Below are 20909 nucleotides of genomic sequence, written 5' to 3'. Positions count from 1 at the left end.
CTTCTGAATTTCTGGCCACTGGAGCCAGACAATAATTTCAACCCCAGGATCTCTTGAACATTTATTTAATCTGAATTAAAGTCAACCTACTGAAACCATGGCAGATTTCATTTTAAAGAAGTTGTTTATTAGACACATACATAGGTAAACATTAGGGTGATGGCAGGGAGAAATCAGTTTTCACTTTGATGTTAGTATTTTTGTACACAAAAAGGCCAAATAGTTTTGATCATGATTGATTTGTAATATGAATAAAATAACATAACATCCAGGAGTGTGAATACATTTTATAAGTACTGTTCCAGTTGAAGAGGAAATAAATTCACTGTCAGACAGATCTTAGCAGGTAGATGCAAAAACTGACACAACAGGATATTGGGCATCAGTTAACATGAAAACACTTTAATCTGCAACACCAGCGGCCATCTTGGCTTCACCGAGTTCAGTCTGTCTACTGGATGTGAACAAATAGTTTAGATAAATGTTCAAAATGTCTTTTGCATGAACATGTTTAGACCTGGTGTCCCATAGTGAGTTATCTATGCTGCGTTTTCAGATGATTTTAATTCATTTAGATTTTTATCTCAGCTTCATGCTGCTGATCTCACCACACCAAAGATGGCTGCTTCTCTCTGCAGGAAACCATGACTGTCAGAAACTTAGATCTTTATTTGGAGTCTGTGGTTGGTGGAAATATCAGACTGCTTTCATGCTTATGGTGTTTTTTTTTTGTTTGGAGGAAAATGCACGTTAAAATTGAAAATTTGATGATCCAATAGTTTTAGTTTTTGTGGAAAATGCACAAAAGTCCCATCCAGATGTTGCACTGAAAACCTTTAAGAAGAGCTGAAGAAGTGAAAACTGCTGTGGTGAAAAATGTCTGACGAGTTGCATCACTGTCATTTGGGGAGGTAACCTGAAAAAAAAAAAAAACAGTAACCTGCTGCAGGTTTACTTTGAAAAACGTGAGACTTCTGATCTGAACAACTGCAGCTGATCTGAGGTCGAAAAACACATAAGTGAGTAAACTGCCTTTTAATTATCACAATGGAAATGTCTTACTGACTTTCATAAAAAATATTTTTATAGTTTTTTTTGTGAAATTTTAAAGTATCCCAAGGAAAATGATCATTTATAAAATGTTCTTCTTTGTTTAATTTAGAACAGAATACATTTTAATCCATAAAACTAATATGAAGGGTTTCTATCACTACCAGGACAGTTTGTTATGTTTTTTATGTAAAAAAATATTTGCTGGGTTTCTGCAAAAGGCTGTTTAAATAGTACCATGTTTGTCAGATTGGGATATATTAAAATAACATCTGATTCATGCGCACATCACACACCAATAATAAATCAATCTCCTGTAGAGGAAACTAAACTGAACTGGAACAAACTGATCGATTAAATCAGTGGAGTCAAAATCTTTACCATCAAGTCAGAAATGTGAAGTTGAAAAGACTTTGGTGGGCACAGATTAACTGCATTTAATTTTTATTTATACTGCAAAAAATGTTTTCTTCTTCATTCATTTTTACTTGTTCACAACAATGAATTGATCACAATATTTTAATTACCATAAAGTAGTTTGACTTCTGTACAAACGGGGTCGGTAAGATAACTGTTGTCCCAAACTTGCTTTTCAGCAACAGTCTGGTTATAATTACTAAATAATAACTTACCAAACAAAAAAAGGTTGATAGAAGAAGAAAACTTTACATAGTTTCATCTAGGAAAAAATTAATGCTTTACTTCAGTTAAGTGCTGCACAAAATCGTAAATGGAGCCCAGACTGCTCTCTGGACGCTCCGTCCTAATTAATTTGGAGCATTTGGGTTTTAAACTTTATTTTTCTCCTGACAGGAATTTCTCCAAAGGCAAAACAGTTACATCAAAAGAAGAAATGCTGTTTCCATCAGACTATTTTCAGATAATCTTATGGATCAACATCCATGTCTGCTTTCCTCTCACCTTTCTGGTAATTCCTCTGAGTTTCATGGTACGTAAATACCAACTATTACCATCAAATAATTATTAGTAGTAAATTATGTTAGTATTCAGAAAATACAAAGAATAAAATGCTTCACTTACAGCGAATGTTACTGTTACTTGATTTTGTGATTATTTGATTAATGTAATACTTCGACCACTGGAAGGTGTTGATTTCTACATCATTATATTTTAATATACAATTCAATTAAGTTGGTACTTTATTGTTGTGTATTTTTCTCTTTTACTTTGAAGGAAAAACTATTAAAAAACATTTTTTGTCATTATTTTCCTTTGCATGCCACTTTTAAGTCTGAGTGCTGAGTTTGATGAATGTTTTCTGATGGTTTTATACGAACATTTCAATATTTTCAGTTTGTTTAGATTCACTCAGTGTTGCTAGAGAGAGAGTGTGTGTTGGGGTGTGTGTGTTGGGGTGTGTTGGGGTGTGTGTGTTGGTGTGTGTGTGTGTTGGTGTGTGTGTGTGTTGGTGTGTGTGTGTTGAGTCAAGCTGGAAGAAAATAATTGCATAAATCTATAAAATGTATTCATCAGTTTTCAGTCGATGGTAAAAATAGAAACATAATTTCTCTGTAAGTGAGAAAACCTCATATCTAAATATTTTATATATTAGTTTCTCCTGCTGTTCAAATCTAAATTTCAACACGTAGAAATTTTAAAGAATCTGATAATTTATCATTTAATAGTTAAATTCCTGCTGAGTTTAAGTTGTTACATCTTTCAGGGTGGAAACATAAAATAAGAGTTTTATTGTTTTCATCTTTTAACACTAATATGATTCTTTCTGTTTCCTGCAGGTCCGATTGGATCACATTCCTGTCTCCTACTACATAAACCTCCTCATATCCAATTTGATCCCGATCATCAGTCTGGTCTATTATGGCAGATTTAGTTCTCCTTACTCCTATAATGATTACAACTATTATGATCCCTTCATGCGTCGAGTCTTTCTCTCCTACGTCTGCGCTGGAGTGGCCAGTTCTTGCTTCAGGATGATTTTTGCAGTAGAAAGGTATCAACTCATCTTTCATTGCTAGTCTGACATCAGTCTGAAGAACATTATGTTTCTGATATTTATGTCTTTTTTCAGGTTTCTTTTCCTCTACAGGCCACAGATTCACTTCATGAGAAAGACGAAAGGCTTCGTAACATTCTGTGTTTTGGGCTGGATTCTTTGTATTGTTCTTTGTAGTATTTTAATATCTCTTCCTGATTTGGCTGGACTAATATCTCTCATCTTCACTGCCATCATGTTCATCATCTGTCTTGCTGTGACTCTCAAATCTCTCTGTGTCGCCTCCTCAGAGTCGGCTGAAGAAAACTGCAGAGTTGTTGGAGCCTTAGTTCTTTTGCTGGTTAATTACATTTTCTTCATTCTCCCCATGATTGGTTTTTTAATCAATACAGATATCCGTGATTTGAACATGAATATATTTTTTACCTTGAGTCTGCACTGCCCTGTATTAGATTTCCTGTTGTTGGGTTTTATGTCCAAAGGACCTTTTATCAGGCTGCTGCTGCGTCTCTGCTGCTGCAGGAAGACGAATCCTGCAGAGAACGACAGCAGCAGATCAGATGTTGGATTATAGATCATAGATTATTATAGATTATAGATCATAGCAGAGCACAGACACAGAAACCAAGGACAGAGGAAGGGTGTAAAAATAAAACATTCGGTAGAAATATATGATGAAAAACAGTGAAACACCAAACATACCATAGCTTGGTATAGTAGATTCTGTAATTTGGTTCATTAAGATGCTGACAGTCACAAGAATCACAAAAGCCCGAAATCTGATTATATGACATGAAATATGATTAATAAAAACTGAAAAAGAAAACCCTGCCTTCAATCTGAGAATGTTTACTTCATGAGGGAAAGAGAAACAACTTAAGATATTTGTTTTTAATAAACATAACGATTACTGGTTAGACATTTATATAAGTGGAATTATTTTTCTAATATAAACTTTAGAAGAAAGTTTTAGTCAAAAATGATTTTCTTCTTCCTGGGGGAACATATGTTATCCACCAAACACAAGAGGAAGAGAGAAATATCTCAAAGTTGGTGAACCAACCTGGATCAGTCAAAGATGAATCCATCAGCATCATGGATCCTTCAGAGGCTCAGAATCTACAGAAAGGTTAATAAATTATGTTCAGATGTTTTTGTGTTTGTTTTGTTCTGAAGGAGAATCCAGACATCAGACATAAAATGGACTTTATGTTCAGGAGAATTTAGTTTCAATAGAAGAAATCAACTTTATATGAGTTTTGAAGAGTCCTTTTGTAGTTTAATTGTTCTGTTTTTTATTTGATATTAATGTTTTCACTGTATTTCTTTTACTTCAGTGTAAGTTCATACAATATGCTGTTAAACATTTAAGCTGTATTCTTTAGGATTTGTCTGTTTGGTTTATTTAAATTTAGATTTATTTTTCCTCATATTGTCTGTGATATTTGTTTGATATTCACACCAACTTTGTAAACATATTCATATGATGGAATGGTCTGTATGAAGAAAGACAGAATTACATTAATGTAATTAATGTACAGAGCTTTTAGTTTCTGAACTCAAATGACAGTTTTTGGTTTCCTGGTGGAGCAAAGCAGATAAAAGTTAAACTACAATTATCCAAGGTTAAATATGAGTTAAATATGAGTTAAATATGAGTTAAATATGAGTTACTGTTGATGTTTCAAATTATTGCAAATAATTTGTGACTTTATGTGATATTATGGTTTATTGTTTCCTTTCATGCTTGAGCATCGAATTGTGTTAATAAAGATCAATAAATTTTGTTAAACTGTTTATTTACTCATTTTTATTTATTCATATTTTAATTCAGTTTTAGATAAAAACAAAACTAATCTCACACCACTACAAAAATAAAATCAACTTTATCGTAAAACAACATTTTTTTCTTTTGGTTAAAACAGATGAAATCAGATATTAGATATTTTTCTGCTTTATACTGCAGAGAAATCATTACATTTAAAAACACATAAGTTTGCTTGAGATCATTTCTGGAACTTTTTTGTCTTTACATTTTATCTTTATACTTTCTCACCTCGACACACAGACGATTTGAGGTTAGAGAGAAAACCACTTCCCAGCGCAGAACGAGTCCCGGTGTGAAAGTTTGATGCAAACTCCGGGTTTTATGCAGCTTTCACACCTCGACTGTTTCTCTCCTTTTCTGTTTCAGGTTGGTATTAAATTTTGGATACAAAATATACAAGTTTAGATTGTTAAAATTAACCAGATAATGAATTGGTGAGCTTAGAATAAAATTATGAAATTTAACATCAGAAATGCTTGAGTTAGATTAAAAATGTTTTTTGTTAGAAATGTGAGAATTGAAATTCTCTGAATTTGTCCAGGTGTGGATGACCTATGAAATATAACACTGCTTTACAGCACATTTATTCTAAAAGTGTCTAAAAGTCGGATTTCCAAACCTGCAGTGCTGAGCTGGAAGGAGTCCAGAATAAAATCTCTGAATATTTTATTCAAAAACATCCTGTTGATTTTAGAAAAAACTTCTAATGAAAATGTTCGTGTCGAATGTAAAGAACTGAAGTACAGAGACGCCCACTGAACCTGAATTATTTATTTCTTAATGCAAATGATTTAAAAATAGAGAAAAGTTTGTTAAATTCATTTCTTGATTCACTGAGAAAACGAATCTAAAGCAACAAACATTCAACAGTTTCTATCAAACTACATTACATTGATTTTGTTATCAATAAAACATTGAAAAACAAAACAAAATGTACTTATAAATTTAAATACACTACTGAGAATGTAGGAAAAAAATAATTTTATATAAAAGCTATTCTGAGCTGGTATGTTGGAAAAAGTGCTTATTAAACACAGTCGGGTTATAAATTATGCTCTAGTTGTTTCCTTCGTTGACTTTGAGGATTATAGTTTTTGTTACACTGTGTGCATGATGTGCATTTCAAACTGTTTCATTTTATTCCCACAGGATTTCATCTCCATTGAACATCGCAGAACAAAATATGGATTCTTCAGATTATATTTACATGATGATCTGGATTAACGTCCGTCTCTGCCTCCCGTTCACGTTGATCGTTTTTGCTCTGGGTTGTGTGGTAAATAAATATGATTATTGTTTTATGTTTATGTTTGAATCCCAAACTAGCATAAAAGAGAAAGATTATTATTATCTTCACCATTGTTAGTAGAGATGTAATTAATAATAGTAATAGTAATAGAAATTATATTAACTGACACCCACTGAACAGTTTTCATAGTAGTGATAAAACTATAACAATGAAAAAATGTCTGAATGTGAGGAGAAACTGGATTTTCTCTTTTTTTTGTAATTATTTCAGACAGAATTTATTCAAATGTGTGGAAAATGATGGACTCTGAAGCAGCAGGGTCCATTACAGAAGAGGGAAAATATTAATAGGTCAACATGAATATTTTCCCTTTTGAGGTTATTTCAAACTGTTTTAATCTCATAAAGGTTTAAAAACTTGATGCTGATCACCAGCCTCTCAGTTCATAGACTAATTTAGGGCACATTATTATTATTATTATTATTATTATTATTATTATATTAACGCTCTGGTTCATTCCTGCAGGTGAGGTTGGACGGTTTTCCTGTCACCTTCTACATGAACCTTCTTGTCTCCAACCTGATCCAGCTCGCCGGTTTGGTTGCTTTAATGGTGAAGATAAATGAAAATAATTTCCATCCAATCTGCTTCGTTGCCCTCGGCTGTGGAGCTTTGGCCAGTATTTGCTTCAGGACCGTCTTTGCTCTGGAACGGTAGCAGCACACCCGTCTTCTTTGTCTGTCTGATGTTTAATACGTCAGGGCTCCGTTTCTGTGCAGCAGTCTGACCGGCGTCTCTCCGTTTCAGGTATTTTCTCATCTCCTGGCCAGAGCTGCACTTCATCAGACAGACCAAAGGTTACGTGATATTCTGTGTGTTGATCTGGCTGTTTGCCATTTTTCTTTTTCCTCTTTTCATGATGTTTTCACAGTATATATTCTTTGTGCTGTTCCCCCTGATTCCCACCCCCGTGTTCATCTTCTGTGTGGCTCGGACCCCAAAATTCCTGCCTGCAGCCACTTCCCTAACCACAGGAGAAAAACGTAGAATCGTGGCAGCTTTGATGCTGTTGCTGATTGTTCACATATGCATGATCCTCCCGCTGAGTCTGTCTTATATTAATTCATATTTTCGTGGATCATACGTGAAATATAACAGCTCACTGGTCTTGTTTCTCTTCAGTCCCTTCATGGATTTGATCCTGTTTGTTTTCATGTGTGAAGGTTTAGTTGACAAGCTGCTGATGTGTTTCAGCTGCCACAGCTGCAGCAGATGAAACACATCAAGATCAGTTTATATCAATGTGCTTAATTGTTTTAAACTTAGCATGAAAAGTAAGGAAATGTGTGTTTGATGGATTTTTTTGCCTCAGAAATAAATCTTGTGTTGGGAAGTCTGTTTGTTTCATTTCGTCTGGGTTGTGATTGTGTGTTGAGCTGCAGAAACTCTGTGACTTTTAGGTAAAATAAGATATTCTGTCCCACCTTGATGCTGAAAAAGACCAAGTATTTGTTACTTCAACACTGGAGTCAGAAAAATGTTAAATGCATTTTGCTTTCCAAAGTGCTACAATGGGAGTTTTGATGTCAATCAAAAGTAAATGATATTTCTGTTTTAATTTTAGCTTTCCTTCACTGGCTCCCTGTTTAATCCAGGCCACAAGTTTAAATTTTTATCCTTACATACAAAGCTCTTAATATGAAAGGGTTTATGGGTCTATGCAGCTCTTCACTCTCAGAACACATTATATCTAAAAGTAGGATGAGAAGCAGATCTGTCTGGATTCTCTCATGTGAAATAAACTTTTTTTCTGCAACACATAAAGCACTCGTAGATTAATGCTTCTTTGAGTGATCAGTCAACACAACAGTCATGTTTTTGGTCTGTGAGCCGGAGGAGCCAGTGAGGAAACACAGGGAAAACATGCAGATCTGTGCAGAAAGGCTGAGGTTTGAATCCACAACTTTCTTCCTACAAAGCAAAAATATGAACTTCACAAACTTACATTAAAATAAAAATGTTAAAATAATGATGTGTGAATTGTTCTTTTATATGTTCACTTGCAGCAGCTTATGTAGTTAGTTTAGTTGTTACATTTTATCATTAGCATTAATTATGTTCAGTTTTAAAAAACTGGGACAATAGATATGAATTAATATTTACAGGTTTTTCTGTCTCTAGTCCCTCTGGTACGGAGCCCTCTCCGTGCACTGGCAGGTTCATGTAAAAAAAAAAAAAAAAAAAAAAAAAAAAAAAAGAAAAAAAAAAAAAAAAAAAAAAAAAAAAAAAAAAAAAAAAAAAAAAATATATATATATATATATATATATATATATATTACTACTAAATAAAAACTGTTTACAGAGATTCACTAAAACAGAAATTAGCCTCATCAGTTTCCCTCTGATTCTGTTAATTTAGGAGCAATCGACAAAAAGTAAAGATATTTCATATTTTACTATTAATCAGCATCAGTTTAACACTGTAGAGAAAAATCTATTCTGTACATATTCTTGACATCTCCGTCAGAATATTTTTCTCTGGATGAAAAGGCATAAAAAATGTCAGGTTTCTATATGATGGCTAGTCTTAAATATTTTTTTAAGAATCTAGGATTAGGACTTTAAGATAAGAAAATGTAAGAATTATTAAAATATCACATTAGACTAATTCTATTTTCAATACAAAAATGTGGGCTCTGTGAGAGGAACACTTAATATCTGTTTAAAATTACACTTTTAAAATTTAGCTTCTTTTTCATTAAATGACTATAAGATAAAAAATGAATACATGGGAAATTACTTCTGGTCCACTGTAACGTATAACCATTTAAAGCAGCTTACATTATATCATAAAGTTTAACTCCAAAGTCCAAGGAAATGTGAATAAATCTGGAGTCGTTTCCTCACAGAATCCTAAATTTAAGCTGAGAAAAGTTTAGTTCTGACATGAAGGACAAACCTGACACATTCATTTGCATTACATTTATTTATGAACACATGAACTGTAACTCCACAGGGGCCTCATAACCTGAAGATAAGTGTCTTTAATGTATGCTGGTTTCAGTTTTCTCTTATCTTCGCTTCCTGCTGCTCATCTCACCACAGCGAAGCTCTGAGAGCAGAGAGAGAAACAGGATGAATTCATGTGGTTGGAGTCGAAACTTTCAGTCAACACATCAGCACTCTCCTGTTTTAATACCTTTTAATAGATCAGAGTAAAAGACGAGGCCGCTGTCACCGTGTTTTAATCACTTATGATACAGTGACCACTCAGAGTTAATAACACAGCTACAGTCAGACTGGTGATCTGCTGCATGTTTCAATGAAGCTGCTGCAAAGACACATCAGCTGCTTGGCCTGAAACTCAACATGAAATAAAAACACAGAACCAAGTCAACAAAATAACAAAAGAGACAAAAAGAGTCAATTAAATGCTCAGGTTTTCTCATGCTGACTGATGTTAACTGTCATATTGTGAGTTTATGTTGAAAACATCAAACTGAAATCAGTGACCAGGTCATGTGTCCAATTCAGGTTTATAATACACAATGTGTGCAGATATGACTTTCATTCTTATGAAAATGTTTTTAGAGAATCTACATTTTGCTACATGATTTTATTCTGTTGTTGTTGTTATTAAGGGTTTTGTTGGCTCGGCCTGACCAAGCCTGATACCCAGATTCAATTCAGTATAACTTAAAGTCTCTTGCTGTGATCAATCTAGAAAATATTCCATTTATACTTCGTTTTGCTGAAGTTTCCAGTCACTCTGCTGATCTGCTGTCATTTTCAGTCCTGTTTTCAGTCCTGCAGCAGCAAAGACACATTAGCAGCTTTTCCATGAAACCTTTGCACAGGAACACAAATAGGAGCAAGTCTATAACATAACTGTGAAGAAACAAAGTTAAATAGCTATATGAAGTTAATGATGGGTAAATTTGTGAGTTATGTTGATTGAACTTTTCAAAGAACGTAAACCAAATGACTGTTGGGAAGATTGTCACAAAGTACTGAAGGAGAAGAGCAATTAAAACTCTGACATTCCTGCATTTTTCATCATCTGGTATGGATGTTTGTACATCCATTGTATTTAGAGTCCAGAGCAAACAGACAGTAAACACCGGGGCAGGCAGGAGGGCAAAGATCAGGTAGGATAATTCCTGACGACATGCAAAAATAAGAGGAACAAACAGGAAACAAAACACCCAAACCAAAACACTGACGATCACAAAACCTTTAGTTTGTGTGATGCAGTTTGAGAGCGGGCTGGCCATGAAAACAAACCTGCAACAAAATAAAGAAAAAAATTAAACCCAAAAAATAACAATGTAACCATGACGGTTAAAAGTATCCCACTGTATCTGCACCTCTCCAGAGCGATCATCGTCCTGAAGCAAAGACTGGCCAGAGCACAGCAGGCGTAGATGATGAGGGAAGCTGAACATCTCCAATCATAATATGAATTTGAAGGAAGAGCGATCAGAATGATGAGCTGAGTTAGATTAGAGAGAAGAAGGTTCATGTAGTAGGAGACGGGAAAATGATCGAGTCTCACCTGCAAACACATTTACAAAGAATATCAAACTTTAGACATACGGAGTAAACACATTCATTTCTCTGGCAAATTTCATTTTGGATCAAAAACAACAAACTTTACGTACGAGGCAGCACAAAGTGATGAGCAGGAAAGTGAAGGGAAGACAGACCCGGATGTTGATCCAAATAATCACATCAAAATAACCTGAAAACTCCATTATTGTTGGTCACGGTTTGTTCTTGCAGATTTTTTACACCTGAGAAGAAAAGCAACAATAAACACATCTGAAACCTAAATGTTTCCTTTCTCCAGCAGTAAGTAGGTTAGAGGAATGTTACTTCACCACAGGCCAAGTCTGAATCCATCGGATTGATTTTTATCTTTCTGTCAGCATGACATAAAACACCGATGAAAAAGAATTTAATGTGATTTTGTTTCAATAATTTAAAGTATGACATTTAATTACATTTTCATCTGTTTCATTACATAAGAATTTATTGATGGATGTTTTCTAAAAACAAGTTAAACATTTGTTTTAAAAACAGTCTTCCAGCAGCAAAGTCGGATTAGCAGTTTGTTCATGATGGCTTATAAATACTCTACAATTATTTTGCTGTTTTATATCTTAATAAAATGTATTTGTAAAATGTGTTTTAAATTGATAAACTATTTACTTTCATTTACACTTCAGATAAGGGTTAAATATAAATAAAAAAAACATTTAATTTCATACAAATCTAAATTTAGAAACAGTACATTAATGTATACAAACTAAAACAAACTTGTCATTATTTATAATTATTTATAAATTTACTCACAGCTTTGCAGGATGTTTTCCAGCTCAACAGTCCATCACATGAAAGATGAGGTTTATTATGGGGTTGAAATGTGGTGAAGCTTTATTTCCTGATCGCCCACCTTCACTCTCCACCCCACCTCATCTCACACACACACACACACACACACACACACACACACACACATGCTCAAACCTCTCAAGTCTTCTGGTTCTGGTCTGCTTTGCATTCCCAGAACCAAACATGGAGAAGCAACATTCAGTTTTTATGTTCCTCTAATTTAGAACAAATTTTCAGAAAACTGCCAAACTGTTGGAACGCTGAGTTCATTTAAATTAAGTCTAAAAATCCTGATGTTTGGCAATACCTTTGATTATAAATAACTGAAAATAAACCCGTCTCCCTGCCTGCTTGTCTTCCGCATCTCTCTTCCTGTATCCTGTTGGTTACTGTGACTGCAGGCTTTTAGAGCAGGAAAAACAGGGCAGTTTCCTCGTTTGTGCACAATGAGGCATTAAAAAACCAACATGTAAACATGTACAAATTCTGAATTCTGAATTGGTCAAATAGCATTATTTATTTAGAAAAAAATTGAAATGTGTCGACAGACATCCAGAAAGATCCTTTATAATTTCCAGAAAAGATGTTTAAATTAGGCAGAGAAAAGCATAGTTCTAATAGAAAGGAAAAACGTCACAGGTTTACACCACAGACACAAACATTTCACCAAAACTGAAGATCAACATTTATTTCTGAACATATGAGGGGCTTCAATAATGTGGATATAAATGTCTTTCTTTAAATCCCACCACCGATCCTGATGTGACGCTCAGGAGTAGCTGACCGTCCGGTCAGGACGTCGTTCTGTCAGACCATCAGTTTCCGAAACTACAAAAAAAAAAAAAAAAAAAAAAAGTGTAAAAGTGCACACAGGGTCTGTTCAACCCCCTGGACCGCGCACAGAGTAAGAAAACTTGTGCATGTAACCGACCCCATGTGTTGCAGGAGAGTTAAAGTTTGCTGGTTTGTTTTCTCTTATCTTCGCTTCCTGCTCACCTCACCACAGCGAAGCTCTGAGAGCAGAGAGAGAAACGCTGCACGGTGCAGGATGAATTCATGAGGTTGGAGTCAAACTCTGTGAAACTATCAGTTAACACATCAGTGCTCTTGTACTTGTTTTTATACTTTTAATAAACTGTAGTGAAAACTGTGCCACCCTGTCACTTATCGTAGAGTAACGACTCATGTAGAGATAAAAACACCAAAGAGATACAATCACTCTGGTGATCTGATGCTGGGTTTCAATCCTGCAGCAGCAGAGACATGTTAGCATCTTTTCCTGAAACTTTTCCACATGAATAAGAACCAAGTCACTGGAAAAGGGTCAGTTAGATACTTTTGCTTTCTGATGGTACTGACTGATTTTAGCAGCTGGAGCGCTGAGCTGAGACATTCCTCACTAATCTTTATATTATTTGCTCATGTTGGAAGCATGAAGTCAGTGAAAGTCTCACACAGCAGTGGGGTTTTGTACACCTGAACCCAAACTGGGACCAGTTGGTGCCTGCCCGGGTGTTGGCAGCTCTGTAGGGTCTCTTTGCTTGGTGCCGTGTGGTTCTGCTGCGGTTGGTTGGTGGACGGGTCCAGGACTGAAAACACGGATCGGTACCAGTGGGAGGAGTCGGCTCCGCTGGGTTCTGGGTTTCAGTGCCTGACCGAAATATCTGCTGAAATTAAGTAAATTATTAAACAAAGAAATAATCATCGTCGCACAGAAGATAAAAAGTTTTTACTCCCTGTTAGCATCAGTAGGCGGAGTGAATGATCCACAACGAACCGGTTTCCTCATTGAAGACCTGCTATGAAAACCTCTGAACGCTGTGACTGATTTAAACTGAGTTGAGCTGGAGGGCCGAGGAACAGCTGTGAGTAAAAACCTTTTCACTGAAGTTCCTGATAAAGATGTTTAGATCTTTAGAAAAATAAAATGCAGCAATAATCAGAAGAGCATCATTTTATTTCTGTGAGAGATTTTGGTGATTATTTAAATGTTTGGAGCAAATAAAGGTGAATTTGATGTGAAGGGTTCAGTTTGAAACTTTGAAACTGCTTGGAAGCCACAACTATTTCAAACTCATTATAAAATAATCAACACAGAGCAAAAGCATTTAAATGTTTTCCAGTTAATTTGATTGTAACATTGATTGGTCCAGGTCACTTCAGACCAGTTTATTAGCTTTGTGTTGATAAAAGATAACATTTTAAAATAAAATGTTTTCACCACATCACAGGTGGAAAATCTAAAATCAAAGTTTGCAGCAAAGGAATAAATGATGTCCTTTCCAAGAATCGGATTGAACTATCCATATGAGGATTTTGAAGTTTATCCAGAGTATCTGGATGTGATGATTTGGATCAACATTCATGTGTGTTTACCCTTCACCTTTCTGGTCATCGCTTTGTGCTGCACAGTAAGTAGCATCCTAATATCATATTCTCCTTAGCATCCCAACATTAAAATATGAACAGATGAGTGTTGGAAAACTTTTTATCTCTTTATAAAAACTTGTTTATTTCATGAGATCAACGAAAAACTTACAATCTCTTATTGTTCCTCATGTTGTTACAACAAATAGCAAAATAAACCACAGAGGTGCAGCAGGTTCATCAGTCTCATTCATAGTGAGATAAATTTTAATATTTCTACATCTTTAAGACACCACAACCCGTCTCCTGGATGAATCATTGCTGGTTTTATGTGTGAAGCCACTAACTGGGTTCTGATTGGTTCCTGCAGGTCCGTTTGGATCACATTCCAGCTACCTACTATGTGAACCTCCTCGTCTCCAACCTGATCCAGATCATCACTCTGATTGTATATATGTATATAGGCAGATATGGTCCCTATAGACTGTCTGTAGATTTTATTTCCTACAGCTGTAGTGGGATGGCCAGTTTTTCCTTCAGGATGATCTTTGCTCTGGAAAGGTAATGAATTAAACTGTAATGAATCAGATATATTAATATGGAAGATGCTGTGTGTAAACGTCTGTGTACTGATGCTGAGGTCGTCCTTTCGTCTTCTCTTTCAGGTTCCTTTACATATCCAAGCCACAGTGTCATTTCATCAGACAGTGTAAAGGTTTTGTGGCTGTCAGTGTTTGTGGATGGATTTTTTCTGGTGTCCTCGTCTTTCTTTTAATCACTTTTTCTCGCGATTTACTCCAGCTCTGCCTTTTGCTCCTTGCTGCCGTGGTAACCACCATCCTTGTTGCTGTAACTCTGAAGTCACTGTGTGCAGCGTCCTCGATGCCCGTCAAAGAGAAATGCAGAAACATAGGAATTTTAGTTCTGATGCTGGTTAATTACATAGTGACTATTTTTCCAACAGGCGCTTACTTTATTTATATACGTTCATATTTAAATCAATATGAATATGGATATTACAGGCGAATGGAGTCATCATTGATCACAAACATCATTTTCACATTGAGTCTTCACTGTCCTGTGATGGACTTGATTCTGTTTGCTTTCATGTCCAAAGGGCCTTTCATGAAGCTGCTGATGCGTCTCTGCTGCTGCAGCAAGGAAACAGCTGCAGCAAATGACAGCAGCAGCTCATCAGTTTGACTGAAACACAAAAACTGAGATTTTTTAGATGAATCAAAACAATGATGATCATTAATATGAAAAACAAAAACAAATGCATGTAAATCTGCCCTTTTGTCAGGTAAAAGAAACATTGATGCCAAAAATTCAAAGGTTGAATTGAAGTTTATTATATTTATTTATCCATAAAAATGTTTTTGTTTTATTAGCAACCAAATGTATTATATTAAATATTTCAATTATTTGATTTTGCTTCTTATAAATATTTGGCTTAATTAGTCATTCTGTGTTTTCTTTTCCATTTAACTTTTGTATTTTAAGATATTTACACTTTAAACATCATATTGTGATTTAAAAGAAAAAAATTGCTTTGCTTCTTTTAGCATTGGTGCAGAAATATCTCCTAAAGTTTCTGAAATTGTAACAATAACCTGATAAATTATAAATAACTGTTAACTAAAATTACTGTTGTGAATTATCATCAGTTTATTAAGGCAAAAATAAATTATTTAGTGACTGGAACTTAAAAACATGTTAAGCGTTAACAATAGTTTAAAAGATGTTTTAAAGATATTATAGTTTCGTTTTACTTGCTGTAAACAAAGTGCTGTAAATTAGCTTAGACTATAAGTACAAATACATTTGATGGAATTGCTGTTTTATTCTGTTTATTTATGTAAATTTGTGTCTGTTCCTGTCAAATCAACTTAATTGAATTGAATTAAAAATCTAATTGTGTTTGGAAAAAATTAACGGCAACATTAAGTTTTTTCAGTCTGTGATTCATTCATTTTTTTTAAATTTGATATTTTAGTTGTACATTAAGAGCAGAAAGCATCTTTCAGCTCTACTGACATTAAATGTAAATCAGTGATGTTACATTTAATTAGCTGAAGTTTATTTTCATGAAAGACTTTTAGTGTAAATGAAGATGAGTTTCAATCTGATTGAACTTCATGTCGATTCAGTTATTCAGGTTCAGTAAAATGTTTTTACCTCCATCTGAGGCGTCGCTCTGCCCACTTTTATTCTTCACATTACATTTACTGTAAAAATCTGTGAAAAAACTAATCTGCTTTTTCCATCAGGGTTTTGAACACAAATACATTCAACTCATTAACATCCATCATGTTTTAGTGACGAAGCTGCTGTTGTGTAGTTTATATAAAAAGAAGCATAATGTAAAAATAAAGACATCAATAACTTCAACTTCAAAATGTCGTCTTTGCATTTTGATGATTAACTCGACTTCCTGCCACTCACTTCCCCACACCGAGGAGAGGAAGTCAGAGAGATAAACTCTCAGAACAAGACAAATTAATGTGAGCAGATTTAAAATAGTCAAAATGTGTTTCTGAGTGTCCAGACTGTCCAATCCATAATCTATAAGTCGTTGTAGGTAAAGGTTGGATTTAATTCTGTCAGTTTTTATGTGTAAAGACTCCATTAAAAAAAACTTCTGGTGAATTTCTGCAGCTGCAGGAAGGAAAACTGAAGCAGCAGATTATGAGTGATTAATGAAATACATGATTCCAGATTATTTTACTCATATTCACAATATAATCTGTTAACATGTTGTATGTAACCTGCTTTCCACTTCTCTGTTTTTCTATTAGACAGTTATCTAAACACCCTGCATCTGCGTCTACGCCACGTTACCGTGGAAATAAATTCAAACGTAAACAACAACAATAATAATAATAATAAAAAAAAAAAAAAAAAAAAAAAATAATAATAATAATAATAATAATGTTTCAATGTGTGGATTAAGAGTCAATACTTTCATACATGAAATGATTTATGGCTCAGAAATCTGTAAATAGTTAAAGGTTAAAGGTTAATCCTTTTGAAAAGAAATGCAAAAATAATGAATAAAACAAAACCTAATTAATTAGAGATATATGTGCTGCTCTACAATGTTTCTTTTTGCTATGTGTGTGTGTGTGTGTGTGTGTGTGTGTGTGTGTGTGTGTGTGTGTGTGTGTGACAGTGGGAGGGGCAGGTTTATCACTATTTCCTTGTTGCACTTCGTTTGGAAACATCCGTATTGAAGGTTTTCTAAAATCGCTTTGACAACCTGGAAATCTTCTTAAGATAAATTGTGAGTAAAAAATCTCATAATTACAGTTTCTTTAAGTGAATGTTTGTATTTGATTCAAGTTCAGTCAAAATATTTGAAATAAAAAGCACAAGCAGTTAAAAACAGATGGTCTCCTTTATTTATCTGAGTTATGAGATAAAACTACATCAGTTATTGTTAATGTTGGCAATAATAACAGAAAACCAAGGGAATGTTTCAGGGTGTGAACATTTCTAATAACAGGAAAAATGCATGAGCAGACAGTGATCTACATTTTTATGCTGTTTAAAATCCTGAGCTGAAAATCAGATTTTATTTTGGCTGAAGAACTAAAGACCCAAAAGTTAAAATAAATCTTTGCAGAATTACAGACAGTAAAAACCGAAGTCATATTTTTCCTTTTGTGTATTTGAGTTGTGATAGTTTAATCTATTGTCAAACATCTTTCCTCTCAGAAAATGGACTTTTCAGATTCTCTCAGTGTGATTATTTGGATCAACGTCCGTTTCTGCCTCCCTTTTACTTTCCTGCTCATCGCTTTGTGCTGCCTGGTACGTAAAACCCATTTGGTTTCTGGTCTGAAATGATAACCATATTAAAAACATGTGGACCTGTTTACTAAGTATCCAGGTTTGTCTGAAATGGTTGTGCAGGTGCGGTTGGATCGTGCTCCTGTCTCCTACTACATGAACCTTCTCCTCTCTAATCTGGTTCAGCTCATCATTCTGATCGCTTTACCTCGACACTCAGATTATCACTGGAAGCATCTGGTCTCTGTTCACATCTACGCCTGCTGCGCTTTGGCTGCTCTCTGCTTCAGGATGGTCATAGCTCTGGAAAGGTGCTGCTGTGGTAGATGTGACATCTGCAACCTGAGTTTCTTCATGATTTTTACAATCTTTTCTGTGTTGCAGGTGTTTTTTAATTTCCTTCCCGCTGCCATACAGCGTGACACAAACCAAAGGCCTGCTGATCGTCTGTGTCTTTGTCTGGATGTTCAGTTTAGGTTCAGGTCCTGTTTTTTTAAAGTTCCTACACGGACTGCTGTTCCTGATCTTTGCGCTCCTTCCTGCTCCTGTGTTCATCTTGAGTCTGTTTTGGACCCTCAAATCCATAAACACAAATGTATCAGTGTCATCTGAAGAAACAGACAGAACGATGGGAATGCTTCTGGTTCTACTGGTTAATTACTTCGTCTCAATCTTCCCTGCAGTTATTTATTATATTTACTTAGGAGATTTTAACCGCTATTACTTTAAAATTGCTGATATTTTTCTGACCCTGTTTCTCCTTGGTCCTTGTTTGGATTTGATCTTGTTTGTCTTCATGTGTGAAGGACTTACTGACAAGCTGCTGCTGCGTCTGTGCAGCTGCAGGAAGGAAACCAGTGAAGGATCTGATCTCAGCAGCTCATCAGTTTGAATGCAGCACATGAAAAGAAGCAAAGTGAGAGCAAAAAGAAGTAAATAAAACAAACAGATCCGATGTATATGCAGAAATGAAGAGTTAAATCCTATTCATCTGACCAGGTAGAGATTTGAAACCATGTAATATATTCTAACAAATGTTCAGGATGATGGTAAAAGGAAAAGGAAGTGGATTAGTCAGCAGAGGAAACGGATTCAATGGAACGATTCAAAATTACTTTATGAAATTTAACTTCTATAACATTTTTAAATTGTTGCTTTACATTTTTAAATGCTGTATATGTAGAGCTCTGTGGTTTTTAAACTCCTTTGCCTTACAGGTTTCCTTTCTGGTCAAAATTTCTTGATTTTTTTTTTTTTATTTTGAAGGAGAAAAAGTTAATCGTGAAATTTGAGTAATGAAATTGTGATTGTGCCATGCTATAAATAAAGAGTATACTTGCTGTCACTCTCTGTGTTGTGATATTGGTGACATAAATCTACTTACAGGTTAGTTCTGTTCTTGCTGCATTTTGATCATTATCTCTGTTTCCTGCCACAGAAGCACTAAAGATACAGAGAAAAATCGTTTTTACGGTAAAAGAAAATAAACGTTTGAATCATGCTTCCTCCTCTGTGTGGCTCCTTCACCAGTTTTCCTCACAACAAGGGAAACTGCACCAGCAAGAAAAGGTTTTCAACATGGGGGTCGCGACCCTGCAGGAGGGATGTGGGACTCATCAACAGACATTTTTGCTGTCTTCATAAAATTCAAGGTCACATTATTAATCACACATTGACATCAATCCAATATGTAGCAAATTTTTAAAAAGAGGCATAAAGTAACATGTTTCATTCAGAAAATCTCAAATTATTTTATTATAATAAAGTGTTGTCATTATGTTTGCACTGAATGCAGAATTACATTTTGTTCTTAGTCACATCAGAGGCCCTGAACCTTTATACTCAAACTGAGTGTCTTGCTCTGCTTCCCCATCAGTTCTGACCCCATATGGTGACCCTGGAAACCCTGGAACTTTGTGCCACAATTATTAAACATTGAGACTTTTCACACTAAGAAACTGTAAAGAAAATACATTTATATGCAAAAGGCTTAAATATGTACAGATGCAGAGTTTCTTAAAACATTTCCTGCTGCATTTTGATCAGTATCTCTGCTTCCTGCCACTCATCTCACCACAGCGAAGCTCTGAAGGCAGTGAAAAAAACCACTGCGAAGAAAACCACTGTGAAGAAAACCACTCTGAAGAAAACCACCCTGAAGAAAACCACTTCACAGTGCAGATAAGAAAAAGAAAAAAAAAGTGGTCTGATGTGCAACCATGTGAATGTTTAGTACGGATAACATTTCAGTGCAGGTGAAATGTCTTTTTAACATTTCTAACGTTGAATCAATACTTCACTGCTGCAGATCTGCTGATTTTAGAAGTTGGATTGTTGAGCAGAAAGACATCCTGGTAAAAATACTGTAAGTAAACCAATTATTAATTACTGTCAAAACTTTGACACCAAGTAACTCTCTTTTTATGAATATCTTCTGGCAATTTACAAATGTTTTAGGTGATTTTACTGAAACAGTTTTTATTAAATATTTGTACTAAAAACCTGCATAAAAATGTGTGAATTTCCCATAAATGAAGCACAGCAGAGGAATGCAAGTCTTACTAATGATATCATGTTAATAACCAAATAAAATGCTTTCATAATTTTTTATTGTTATTTTTTGCAACAGGATTTTTCAGAAGTTCATAAAAAGAAATGGGGTTTGAGGATTACCTTAACGTGATGATTTGGATGGACGTCCGCGTCTGTTTCCCCTTCACTCTGCTGGCCATCGGTTTGTGTCGCATGGTGAGAAATTCACTAATTAACTGAATATTTTCTTTCTTTCTTATAATCACCCACTAAATGAATAAATAACTTTTTGCTCGACTTTTTATTTCTAAATATCGACAAAAACAAACATTTTACTTTAAATTTATCCAAAATACATTGATCAGTTTTCTTATTGTTTATTTGTAGCTTTTTTTTAATTTCCTTTTCAAAATTTGGAAACATTATTAACATTAAAGGCCTGTTTTAGAAAAAAAATAATTTGGAAGAGGTGATTTTATTGACAGTGAAGGAGCAAATACTATTAATCTTGATGTTGTCATGACAACTTGTTCATTTGGCACTCAAGCAAATTCATGTCATGGTTAAACATCTGCTATATTTAAGTTTTCATATTTAATGTTATCAATATTAAAATAAAATTTTCTAGGAACAATATTTCCACCTTTCTCTGAAGATCAAAGTGGAGTTATACTCAAGGGTCAATATTTTTGTTTAATCTCACGTTTTTACCTTTGCCATAT

The 20909-nt window shown here is 34.7% G+C and overlaps 4 protein-coding genes and 1 long non-coding RNA gene across 6 annotated transcripts in view; all 5 read left to right on the top strand.

The window, feature by feature from the left end:
* The window catches only part of LOC106939102 (uncharacterized), a 7466-nt gene extending 3553 nt beyond the window's left edge, over nucleotides 1–3913 (top strand). Inside the window, exons 2-4 of the mRNA XM_015021397.1 lie at nucleotides 1864–1999; nucleotides 2808–3022; nucleotides 3101–3913. Of these exons, the coding sequence (XP_014876883.1) occupies nucleotides 1864–1999; nucleotides 2808–3022; nucleotides 3101–3599 (850 nt within the window). The 3' untranslated portion in view covers nucleotides 3600–3913. The remainder of the gene's footprint in view (nucleotides 1–1863; nucleotides 2000–2807; nucleotides 3023–3100) is intronic.
* Nucleotides 3914–5175: 1262 nt separating this feature from the next.
* On the top strand, nucleotides 5176–7717 carry LOC106939106 (uncharacterized). The gene is made up of 3 exons (XR_001422759.1): nucleotides 5176–5219; nucleotides 6003–6129; nucleotides 6628–7717. It is a non-coding gene; the product is annotated as an uncharacterized LOC106939106 (long non-coding RNA).
* A 5608-nt stretch (nucleotides 7718–13325) lies between these two features.
* LOC106939104 (uncharacterized) lies at nucleotides 13326–15730 on the top strand. Of its 2 annotated transcripts, XM_015021400.1 has the most exons (4): nucleotides 13326–13361; nucleotides 13728–13907; nucleotides 14234–14424; nucleotides 14529–15730. In XM_015021400.1, the coding sequence occupies exons 2-4, from the start codon at nucleotides 13767–13769 to the stop codon at nucleotides 15064–15066; spliced, it is 870 nt and encodes a 289-aa protein (XP_014876886.1). In that variant the 5' UTR covers nucleotides 13326–13361; nucleotides 13728–13766; the 3' UTR covers nucleotides 15067–15730. The 2 variants fall into 2 exon arrangements, with proteins under 2 accessions (XP_014876886.1, XP_014876887.1); XM_015021401.1 differs by lacking the exon at nucleotides 13326–13361 and having other exon boundaries at nucleotides 13701–13907.
* Nucleotides 15731–17255: 1525 nt separating this feature from the next.
* Nucleotides 17256–18590, top strand: LOC106939105 (uncharacterized). Its single transcript, XM_015021402.1, has 3 exons — nucleotides 17256–17676; nucleotides 17779–17966; nucleotides 18040–18590. The coding sequence occupies exons 1-3, from the start codon at nucleotides 17584–17586 to the stop codon at nucleotides 18545–18547; spliced, it is 789 nt and encodes a 262-aa protein (XP_014876888.1). The 5' UTR covers nucleotides 17256–17583; the 3' UTR covers nucleotides 18548–18590.
* A 1228-nt stretch (nucleotides 18591–19818) lies between these two features.
* The window catches only part of LOC106939103 (uncharacterized), a 6415-nt gene continuing 5324 nt past the window's right edge, over nucleotides 19819–20909 (top strand). The window contains exons 1-2 of the mRNA XM_015021398.1: nucleotides 19819–20020; nucleotides 20285–20403. Coding sequence (XP_014876884.1) covers nucleotides 20311–20403 — 93 coding nt within the window. The 5' untranslated portion in view covers nucleotides 19819–20020; nucleotides 20285–20310. The remainder of the gene's footprint in view (nucleotides 20021–20284; nucleotides 20404–20909) is intronic.

This window comes from Poecilia latipinna, unplaced genomic scaffold (genome assembly GCF_001443285.1).
Source record: "Poecilia latipinna isolate Pla-1442-1.1 unplaced genomic scaffold, P_latipinna-1.0 Scaffold2772, whole genome shotgun sequence".
Lineage (NCBI taxonomy): Eukaryota > Metazoa > Chordata > Actinopteri > Cyprinodontiformes > Poeciliidae > Poecilia > Poecilia latipinna.
Note: the sequence above shows the minus strand (reverse complement) of the source record. Positions and strands in the feature narration are given on the sequence as shown.